Source organism: Cetorhinus maximus, unplaced genomic scaffold, assembly GCF_964194155.1.
Source record: "Cetorhinus maximus unplaced genomic scaffold, sCetMax3.hap1.1 HAP1_SCAFFOLD_3115, whole genome shotgun sequence".
In the NCBI taxonomy this organism is placed as follows: Eukaryota; Metazoa; Chordata; class Chondrichthyes; order Lamniformes; family Cetorhinidae; genus Cetorhinus; species Cetorhinus maximus.
The window spans coordinates 16976-28772 of NW_027599042.1; the positions used below are offsets into that span (position 1 = coordinate 16976).

Genomic DNA, 11797 nt, shown 5'->3' on the forward strand with positions numbered 1-11797 from the left:
TCCTCACATCCCCCCCCTAAACCTCCTTCCCCTCACCTTGAACTTATCTCCCCTTGTGACTGACCCTTCAACTAAAGGGGAACAGCTGCTCCCTATCCACCCTGTCCATGCCCCTCATAATCTTGTACACCTCGATCAGGTCGCCCCTCAGTCTTCTCTGCTCCAACGAAAACAACTCAAGTCTATCCAACCTCTCTTCATAACTTAAATGTTTCATCCCAGACAACATCCTGGTGAATCTCCTCTGCACCCTCTCCAGTGCAATCACATCCTTCCTATAAGTTGGCGACCAGAACTGCACACGGTACTCCAGCTGTGGCCTCACCAAGGTTCTATACAACTCCAACATGACCTCCCTACTTTTGTAATCTATGCCTCGATTGATAAAGGCAAGTGTCCCATATGCCTTCTTCACCACCCCACTAACATGCCCCTCCGCCTTCAGAGATCTATGGACACACACGCCAAGGTCCCTTTGTTCCTCAGAACTTCCTAGTGTCATGCCGTTCATTGAATACTTCCTTGTCAAATTACTCCTTTCAAAGTGTATCACCTCACACTTTTCAGGGTTAAAATCCATCTGCCACTTATCTACCCATTTGACCATCCCATCTATATCTTCCTCTAGCCCAAGACACTCAACCTCACAGTTAACCACCCGGCCAATCTTTGTGTCATCCACAAACTTACTAATCCTACCCCCCAACATTGTCATTTATGTCGTTTATATAAATGACAAATAATAGGGGACCCAGCACAGATCCCTGTGGTACGCCACTGGACACTGGCTTCCAGTCACTAAAGCATCCTTCTGTCATCACCCTCTGTCTCCTACAACAAAGCCAGTTTTGAATCCACCCTATCCAATTACCCTGTATCCCATGTGCATTTGCCTTCTTTATAATCTCCCATGTGGGACCTTGTCAAAGGCTTTGCTGAAATCCATATAAACTAGATCAACTGCACCACCCTCTTTCCAGGAGTTTAAACAATGAATGAAACTCACTTGCATTCCTGAAGCTGAAAGATACAGCGATCTAAACCCTCAACTAGCAAAGACTGAGAAAAAAGAATGAAATTCCCTTGAGCTCAAATGAATGCTGCAGAATAAAATACACATTGATAAGCTAGAAACCGACCAGTTCAGAATGACCCACACTTACATAGCTCCCATTGCCATGTAGAGTACAACACCTTGTCATTAACGCTGGTTACCTACAGCTGGATATGCACTTCCCAATCTAATCCCATATAGGCATTTCGAAGTCTGACAGACACACACACCAAAAACAAAAGCTATATCCCAGAAACGAGCAGGAATATGATTGATAAAGCCATTATATTTAACAAATGGGCAGACACAATGTAAAATTCAGACTCCCATTCCAAAGGCTGTCATGAACAGAATATCAATAGCACTTATTTAGAAGATTATTTTTATTATTATTTATTCATGGGATGTGGGCGTCGCTGGCTAGGCCAGCATTTATTGCCCGTCCCTAATTGCCCTTGTTCAGAGGGCATTTGGGGAGTCAACCACCTTACTGAGCCTCTGGAGTCATACGTAGGCCGGACCAGGTAAGGAAGACAGATTTCCTTCCCAAAAGGACGTTCGTGAACCAGATGGGTTTTTACAACAATTGACAATGGTCATCCTCAGGTTTTTAATTCCAGATTTTTGTTGAATTCAGATTTCACCACCTGACATGGTGGGATTCGAACCTGGGTCCTCAGAGCATTAGTTTGGGTCTCTGGATCACCCAGTCCAGTGACCAAACCTCTGCCACCATCTCCCCACAGACTAACCATTCCCTTTTAAATTCACACTCACTGAGCAACAACAGGCAGATAAATACACAAGCCGATAATCACATAACAAAATTGAAAGCTACAAGATTTACCTCGTACTCAAACAATGGGGCCCTGTTGGGTTCATGGTGTCATGACAATGACATACCAGATGCAGACGATCATAGAGAAAAGCAGGTGCTCGGTTACCACGATACGGTAAGCAATCAAACCCACGTTCTCAGACCAGGGGTTGACAGCATAAGCGTAAATCTTCACTCGTTTAACATAAAATAACAGGCACAGAATAATGGTTATTGTCATCGACGTGACCGTGAAAGGTGAATGGGTGGGAGGTCGGGTGGGTGAGGTGGGCGAACGCTCTGACAACATAGACTCCAGGATGCAGAATAAAATAAACACACACCAACCAGAAACTCTCATGTATGTAGTAACATCCACAGTGACATTTCATAAACGGACAGGGAAAGCGAAACACATACTCACAGGGCGGACATACAACAGTTTCTCGATGGCTCCGTGGTTTCACGACTGTCCATCCTACGGACTGGAAACTTTAACTCTGTTTCACTCTCCACAGAGGCTGCTAGACCGGCTGAGTTTTTCTTTTCCAAGAAAGTCAGGGAATTGGGTGGATTGGGGTGGGGGAGGGTATTGGATAATTTGGCGGCCGAGACAGCTTCTTGCTGTGACGAGCAATAGAAGTGATCGAGTAGCTCAACGAACAAGCTGGATGGCTATAACATTGACATCATTGCGAATTAACCAACCTGGAACAAAACTATCCACCATCCCTCATCAGCATAGAGCTCGGGGTTAGTCTGAAAAGAAACAAGTTTGTCAGAGTTTTCATTGAGTGCCTGCAGTTTGCCCTGGCCATGCTTGACAATCTCTGGGTGCGGTACGATCTATGAAGTTAACTTAAATACCATTGCACTGTCTGACTGTCTGTAATGACCAAGTTGAAATGCCTGCAATGTTCCTTTGATTATATTGAAGAATGTCAGAGTACAACATGATCTACGTAGACAACTTTGAATATATCGTTCCACTTTTTGTGATGGCCATTTATAAATGTTTTGTAAATGTTCTTTCAGATATTTTATGAATATTTTTCAGAAAATAAAATCACGAATGTCGCTTTGACCACAAGTCCATCGGGCAGTTGTCGGCACTTAACGTCCTAGAGGCCCTGCGGGAAAAGGAGATGGTGGATCCTGTCGGACGGAGACAGGCAAAAAATCATTTGGCAGAATGCCTGAAGCCCAGAGCTTTCAAACAGGCGCCAAGACGCAGCTTGGCTGGTGGTGAGAATGGTCCTCCGCGTCAGATCTTTCCCACAAGCCCGTACTCTTACCCCACCCCCCTCCGCACGTTGCCCTCGAGGTGGCTGTGCTGGGAAAGGGACCATTGGTTCACCTCCTTGTGGATTGTGCCTTTGCCGTGCAGGCCTGGAGGGAGATGCAGTGGTTTCTGTCGAGGTTCACCCCGAGCAGTTCTGTGACACAGGACACTGTGCTCTACGGGGCTGTTCCCAGGGGGACCAACACCGAGACAGACATCAACTGCTGCTGGAGGATCATGAACTCGATGAAAGACGCTCTTTGGCCTGCCCGAAATGTGTTTGTCTTCCAGCGCAAAGAGTTGCCCGTGAACAAGGTTTTCAGAACTGGTACATTCCCAGCGCTGAGGGACGCACTAAAGCTTGGGGCAGCTGCTGCAGAGATGCAATGGGGAAAGTCGCTGGCTACAACCTTCCAGCTGTGCGACACTGAGGGGCTGCACATTGTCTGGAACACCTCAGGCCGTTTGTCTCGCATTGAATGTATACAGTGAATATCTGACAATTACATTGAAGCACCTCAGCCTACAACATGATCTAGGTGGACAATGTTGATATCATTGCACTTTCTGTAATGACCATTTCGAAATATCTTCCATGTTGCTTTGATTATATTGAACCTCCTCAAGAGAGCAACATGATCGATGTGGACAATTTTGAATATCATTCCACTTTCTGGGATGGTCATTTTGGAAATGCTTTGTAATGGTCTTTCCGATGTTTTATCACTAAAGTGTATTTCTGCAAAAATTAAAGCCCTGAAATGTCCCAGTTTCCAAGGAGAGCGGCAAGAAGACGAAGAGATCCAGGAAGGAAAACTGCTCCATCCGTACCTACAAAGGTGATGAAGCAGGTTCACCCGGACACCGCCATCTCCCCCCAGGCCATGAGCATCATGAACTCGTTCGTTGATGATATTTTCGAGCGCATCACGGGTGAGGCTTCCCGCCTGTCCCACCACAACAAGCGGCAGCACCATCAGCTCCCGGGAGATCCAGACCACCGTGTGCCTGCTGCTGCCCGGGGAACTGGCCGAGCACGCCATGGCAGAGGGGTCAAAGGTGGTGGCCAGAGTGTCCCAGTTCCAACTAAAACGCCACAAAGTGTTTTGTAAGAGCCAATCACACAGTCTCTGAAAAAGCTATGGCTAAAGCTCTATAATATTCCAAACACTCCTTCCAAGTGAAGCAGCATTTCACTTGCTCTTCCCTCAATTTAAACGACTGCATTCGTTGCTCCCAATGTGGTTTCCTCTACATTGGAGAGACCAAACGCAGACTGGGTGACCCGCTTTGCGGAACACCTTCGGTCTGTCCGCAAGCATGACCCAAACCTCCCTGTCGCTTGCCATTTTAACACTCCACCCTGTTCTCATGCCCACATGTCCGTCCTTGGCTTGCTGCAATGTTCCAGTGAAGCCCAACGCAAACTGGAGGAACAGCACCTCATCTTCCGCTTAGGCACTTCACAGACTTCCGGACTGAATATTGAGTTCAACAACTACAGACCATGAACTCTCTCCCTCCATCCTCACCCCCCTTTATTATCCCATTTTTTCTAATAATTATATATATTTTTTTCTTTTCCCACCTCTTTCTATTATTATTTTTACAATTTATTTCCATGTTGTTTTACCCCCACCTTTTTACCCTTTCTCGATTTGTTCCCCCCTTCCAGACCCCCACCCCCACCAGGGCCATCTGTCACTTGCTCATCCTGCTTTCTACCCTTAATGTCACCATCCTGCAGCTAACATCACCACCGTCAACACCCCTTTGACCTCTTGTTCATGACGTCTTTGGAAATCTCGCCTTTGCCTCCACCTATCACTGACCCTCTATCCAGCTTCTCCTGTCCAAACCCCCCCTTAAACAGCTTATATTTCACCTCATTTCTATTTCTCTTTAATTCTGTTGAAGAGTCATACGGACTCAAAACATTAACTCTTGTCTTCCACTGTACAGACGCTGTCAGACCTGCTGAGCTTTTCCAACAATCTTTGTGTTTGTTTCAGATTCCCAGCATCCGCAGTATTTTGCTTTGAGCTCTATAATATTGATTTGTTTTAGTCCAAAACGTCTGGAGCTTCACATTTGCCTTTGTGATCCCTGTTTCAAACACACACAATCTGTGTCCGTGTTTCACTGTCCCTGCGATCTTGGTGTCTCTATTTCCTAATGTTCCGTTCATTAAATCACTTCACCCTGAACCTCTGTGTGCTTAACCTTTTGGCCCCTTTCCTGTCCTGGGTGTATGTCATGAAGATATTAATGTGTATAATATTTTTGAAAATTATTTTAAATTGGACTTGTAATAGGGTGTGTGTGTGTGTGTGTGTCTTAATTGGATTAAAGCTAGCTAGTCTGGGTGCTTTGAATAGTAGCTTTAGAATGTTAAACAGTAAAGTATATTTGCATTTTGTTTTTTTTTTCAACATTCAAAGACTGGGGGTGAAATCTTGCACCTAGCTAGGAGACACCAAGCAATATGTTTATATTACAAATTAAATTGGTAACTATGAAAGCAGTTTTATTGTTAGAAGAGGTGGAGTTCAAAGGGCCTGGTGATACAAGGAGAATTTGTATTCACAGGGAAGGCTAGGTATATACAGAAAAGAGTTTTGTGTGTGTCGGTGAGAGGTATGTAATATCTAAGTAGCCTGTAAGCCATACAACTGCCTACAAAGGAAACAAATTGCAAGGGATCTCCTTCTGAATTTGTAATATAAAATGTCATTTGTCTGGTGCCTATTTAAGTCTCCGGGTTATTGTTGCCTTGGTCAAGGTTTACCCTAATGTGGGCATTAGTTTAAAAGTTATTATGGTAGTAATTTGTAGACATGTGTATGTGTTTAATCGCTTGTTAAATCAATAAATGTTTAATTGATATATAAAAAAAAACCTCTGGAGGCTTGGTGGTCTCTCATCGGAATTCAGAGCTGAATCTCAAACATATCAAGTGAAAAAGTTTTGACAGTTGTTTAAAGTTTCCCTCTGGGATTATAAATAATTCAGCCTTGACCACCTGCTGTGTCCTAACAATATAGTAAGAGCCTATATACACAAACTTGTCAGTTTCCTCTTTCATCAGATTTGCACTCAGTACCACATTGCACACGGTATCTGCTGACCTGCTTAACAACATGACCGTGGGTCTGCTCACCTCACATGGACTGGAGCAGTTTAAGAAGACGGCTCCCCCAGCTCCTTCTCAAGGGGGCATTTAGGGATGGCCAGGCCCTAGCCAGTGTCTCCCACATCCCATGAGAAAAGTGTTTGTAAAGAAATCTTCCAGCGGCAGTGCTCACGAACCACCAAATCTGAAAGTTCACCAAATTTCTAGCAACAAACCTATGTTGCATTTTGCAATTGCGTGAATGGGGACCAGTCTAAAATATGATGTGGTGTTATTCACAGGCTGAGTTGAAATGTGTCCAGTTACAGAGCACCGCGAAATGGATCATTCAACTCGCAGATTACAGTCGGTTTGGTTTTTTTATTCATTCATTTGTCAGCATTCAGGCCTCATGCCTAGTTGCCCTTGAGAAGGTGGAGGTGAGCTAAATTCTTGAACCGCTGCAGCCCATGTGGTGTAGGTACACCCACAGCGCTGTTAGGGAGGGAGTTCCAGATTTTGTCCCTGTGGTGTGGGTACACCCACAGTGCTGTTAGGGAGGGAGTTCCAGGATTTTGTCCCTGTGGTGTAGGTACACCCACAGTGCTGTTAGGGAGGGAGTTCCAGGATTTTGTCCCTGTGGTGTAGGTACACCCACAGCGCTGTTAGGAAGGGAGTTCCAGGATTTTGTCCCTGTGGTGTAGGTACACGCACAGTGCTGTTAGGGCGGGAGTTCCAGGATTTTGTCCCTGTGGTGTAGGTACACCCACAGTGCTGTTAGGGGGGGAGTTCCAGGATTTTGTCCCTGTGGTGTAGGTACACCCACAGTGCTGTTAGGAAGAGGGTTCCAGGATTTTGACCCAGCGACAGTGAAAGAAAGACGATTTATTTCCAAGTCAGGATGGTGAGTGGCTTGGAGGGGAACTTCCAGGTGGTGGTGTTCCCATGTATCTGCTGCCCTTGTCCTTCTAGATGGTAGAGGTCATGGGTTTGGAAGGTGCTGTCTAAGGATGCTTGGTGAGTTGCTGCTGTGCATCTTGTAGATGGTGTACACACTGCTGCTACTGTGCGTCGGTGGTGGAGGGAATGAATGTTTGTTTGTGGAAAGGGGGCTTTTCAAGCGGGCAGGGCTGCTTTGTCCTGGATGGTGTCGAGTTTCTTGAGTGTTGTGGGAGCTGCACTCATCCAGGCAAGTGGGGAGTATCCCATCACACTCCTGACTTGTGCCTTGTAGATGGTGGACAGGCTTTGGGGAGTCAGGAGGTGAGTTACTCACTGTTGGATTCCTCACCCCAGATCCCTTCTTGTAGCCACAGTATTTATATGGCTGGTCCCAGTTCAGTTTCTGGTCAATGGTAACCCCCAGGATGTTGATAGTGGGGGGGATTCAGTGATGGTAAAATGCCATTGAATGTCAAGGGCGACGGTTAGATTTTCACTTGTTGGAGCTGGTCATTGCCTGGCACTTGTGTGGCGCGAATGCTACTTGCCACTTACTTGTCAGCCCAAGCCTGGATATTGTCCAGGCCTTGCTGCCCGGTTTTTGGGCATGGACTGCTTCAGTACCTGAGGAGTGATCAATGCGAGGGAAGATTGTGCAATCGTCAGCGATCGTCCCCACTTCTGACCTTCTTAACCGAGGAAGAGTAGGGACCAGATTGTAAAAGCGAATCTGAAATTCCTGATACCCTGTGAAATATTAAAACGAGGAGTGCGATTTTTAAAAAAATAATACTGGCGGTGATATCTCAACAGTACTTCCCAGTTTCCGATTAAAATCGCTCTTTGATTTACAATTATATTGCTGAGCTTTTCAGTTTTTAAAAAAAAAACAATCGGTTGGAGCCTGTTCGTTTGGCGCCGGTATTTATGTTTCGCCCTCATCTCCGTGCGTCACCTGACTGGTGAGTTAAGTGTTGGTCACCTTGGTCTGTCCGCAAGAAAGACCCAAACCTCCCTGTCGCTTGCCATTTTAACACTCCACCCTGTTCTCTTGCCCACATGTCTGTCCTTGGCTTGCTGCATTGTTCCAGTGAAGCCCAACGCAAACTGGAGGAACAGCACCTCATCTTCCGACTAGGCACTTTACAGCCTTCCGGGCTGAGTATTGAATTCAACAACTTTAGATCTTAAACTCCCCCTCCCCCCATCCCCACCCCGTTTCTCCCCCCTCCCTTTTGTTTTTTCCAATAATTTATATAGATTCTTCTTTTCCCACCTATTTCCATTATTTTTAAATCTACAACTAAAACTTTGTTAGTCTTTCCACCCCACCCCCACTAGAGTTGTACCTTGAGTGTCCTGTCTTCCATTCTTAATTAGCACTTTTCTTAGACAAATATCACCACCTTCAACACCTCTTTGATCCTTTTGTCTGTGACATCTTTTGATTATCTGCTCCTATCACTGCTTGCTTATCTCCACAATCACCACACCCTCAACTTCTCTCTCCCCCCGCCCCCCACCTTAAACCAGCTTATATTTCACCTCTCTCCTAACTATACTTCAGTTCTGCCGAAGGGTCGTGAGGACTCGAAACGTCAACTGATTTCTTCTCCGCCGATGATGCCAGACCTGCTGAGTTTTTCCAGGTAATTCTGTTTCTGTTTTGGTAACACGTAACTGGTCGGGAAACATGACTAAAGCAATTCGGACGCTGTCCAAAGTGACCAATGGGCAGTTCCATTGCTCCAAAATGTGAAAGGAAGGGTGGGGGGGGGAAGTGTGGGCCGAGTCCATCACTGGCCTTGAAATAATGCGACAAGAGTTTGGAGCTGGTAGGAAGAGGGGAGGGCGTTAATGTTTGGACCAAGGCCAATTCTTCCCGGGCTGGATTGCAGTTCCCGGCCGGCCGTGTGCACAGAGAAAAGGGAGCTCTGCTCGGCCCCCACTGTTGGCGTGACCATTGTTTAGGCTGCGGTGATGCCTCGTGCCCAGGAACAGCAACATTGGGGGGGCTCGAAGGTCAAGTGAAGCGGCCATTCTTGCAGCTAGAATCAGCCAATTCCACCGCGAAAGCGACTGAGAAGAGTCCATATCACTCTAGTGGCACTGCTTTGATCTACCCCTGTCACAGAACACCACAGGGATGTGATGACGCTGGGGAGGGTGACTATACTGGAGCGTTTCAGCTGTGAAGAGAGACTGGATGGACTCGATGGGCCGAAGGGCCTCTTCTGCCCCTGTGATTCTGCGCGAGGCGAGGGTTGTTTTTCTTCGACCCGAGAAGACTGAGGGGGAACCTGATGAGAGGTTACAAAATTATGAGGGGCATTATCGGGTAGATAGGAAGGAAATTGTTCCCCTTCACGGAAGTCAGGAGGTGTCCAGCTGTGGCTCAGCTCATAGCCCCCTCGCCTTTGAATCAGAGGGTCGTGGGTTCATGTCCCCACTCCCCGGAAAACCAAGAACTGTGATTGTACTCGAAAGAGTTGCAATCTGTGACTGTTGATAACTCGAAAGAGTTTCACGGAAGTCGGTAACCAGGGGGCATAGATTTAATAACAGAATCACACAGTGCGGACGGGTCTGCACCGACACGTGAGAAACACCTGACCTACCTCCCTACCTACCTAAACCCCATTTATCAGCGCTTGGGCCATAGCCTTGAATGTTATGACGTGCCAAGGCAGGAGGTTCAGAGGGGATCTGAGGATTTTTTCTTTTCTCCTCACCCGGAGCGTGGTTGGAATCTGGAACGTACTGCCTGAGGGGTGTGGGCGGCCGAGGCAGGAAACCTCACAACAATTAAAACGTGTTTGGATGAGCACTCGAAACGCCGTAGCAGACGGGGCTGCGGGCCAAACGCTGGACGATGGGGTTAGAAGAGATAGGTGCTTGATGGCCGGAACGGACACGAAGGGCCTGATTCTGAGCTGCATGACTCTGCGACCGTGGCTCACAATAACACAGGGAGGGGGAGGTGCGCTGTCCTCTTCACAGCTATTTAAGGATTACGTGAGTGTATAGACAGGGTAGGGTGTGGCTCAGTTCATAGCACCCTCGCCTTTGAATCAGAGGGTTTGTGGGTTCATGTCCCACTCCCAGAAAAAACCAAGAACTGTGAATGTACTCGAAAGAGTTACATGCGATCTGTCGATAACTCGAAAGAGTTACAACTTAGTTTTAGAGAAAAAGATGATTACGGCTCTTTCCTGTTCAGCTTTGTCGAAGGGCTCACTCTAAAAGGATTACTACATGAGGGACCGGTGGCAGGTGGGAACACCAGGAACGTGACACAAAAAAAAAAGGGCTGGAATTGGACCAATCCGCATCTGTGCCTTCACCTTCATCCTTCATTAGCAAAGAAGTAAAATACTGCGGATGCTGGGAATCTGAAACAAAAAACAGTAAAATGTTGGAAAAGCTCAGCAGGTCTGGCAAAACCTCTGGAGAGAGAGAGAGGGAGGGAGAGAGGGAGAGAGAGACTAGAGTTAACGCCTCGGGTCCGAGTGACTTGTCCATGTGGGTTCCGCAGGACTCTCCTAGAGAGGCACACGGACTCGAAACATTTAACTGATTCTCTCCACCGACGCTGCTGAGTCTCTCCGAGAAAGTCAGGGAATGGGGTGGATTGAGGCGGGCGAGGGTCGACCATAAGGCGCGGGAGCAGCAATTAGGCCATTCGGCCCATCGAGACTGCTCCGCCATTCAATCAACGACCACGTGTCGAGGTGTAACCGCGATTTGACGGCAAAAAACAGCCTGTGGCTGGTTATTTTTTCCGGGTTTCCAGCATCCGCAGTATTTTGTCCTTCACACGACCGAAAAATAACACCTGCCTCGTGGCGATTAATGCTCTCGTTGGATAACTTGGTGGCTCTTAAAAGAGCCTTTGTGGTTCTCGGGGTAAGTCTAGAGTCGGGTAGGGTCAGTCCAGAGTCGGGTAGGGTGAGTCTAGGCGCGCTCCCCGCGGATGCGCCAGGCCAGCTGGATGTCCTTGGGCATGATGGTGACTCGCTTGGCGTGGATGGCGCACAGGTTGGCGTCCTCGAAGAGCCCCACCAGGTAAGCCTCGCTGGCCTCCTGCAGGGCCATGACGGCCGAGCTCTGGAAGCGCAGGTCGGTCTTGAAGTCCTGAGCGATCTCTCGCACCAGGCGCTGGAAGGGCAGTTTGCGGATCAGCAGCTCGGTGGATTTCTGGTAGCGGCGGATCTCCCGCAGAGCCACAGGGCCGGGCCTGTAGCGATGGGGCTTCTTGACGCCGCCCGTGGCTGGAGGGCTCTTGCGGGCAGCTTTGGTAGCCAGCTGCTTGCGGGGAGCTTTCCCTCCGGTCGACTTGCGCGCTGTCTGCTTGGTCCTGGCCATGATAACAAACGCTGTGGAACACAGACTCTGAGAATGATGAAACTCTTTCGAGTTATCAACAGTCACAGGTTGTAACTCTTTCGAGTACAATCACAGTTCTTGGTTTCCGGGAGTCGGACATGAACCCACAACCCTCTGATTCAAAGGCGAGGGTGCTATGGACTGAGCCACAGCTGACACCTCCCTGAGAATGATGAAGCCGCTCTGTGTCTGTCTGTGGCTCAG

General features: G+C 47.7%; 1 protein-coding gene across 1 annotated transcript; it reads right to left on the bottom strand.

Moving 5' to 3' along the window:
- Positions 1–11161: 11161 nt before the first annotated feature.
- LOC144677827 (histone H3-like) lies at positions 11162–11572 on the bottom strand. The gene has a single exon (XM_078537834.1). The coding sequence runs from the start codon at positions 11570–11572 to the stop codon at positions 11162–11164; it is 411 nt and encodes a 136-aa protein (XP_078393960.1).
- Between the last annotated feature and the right edge of the window lie 225 nt (positions 11573–11797).

Coding starts and splice junctions, on each gene's coding strand:
- LOC144677827 (XM_078537834.1), bottom strand. CDS start 11,572: ATGGCCAGGACCAAGCAGACAGCGCGCAAGTCGACCGGAGGGAAAGCT.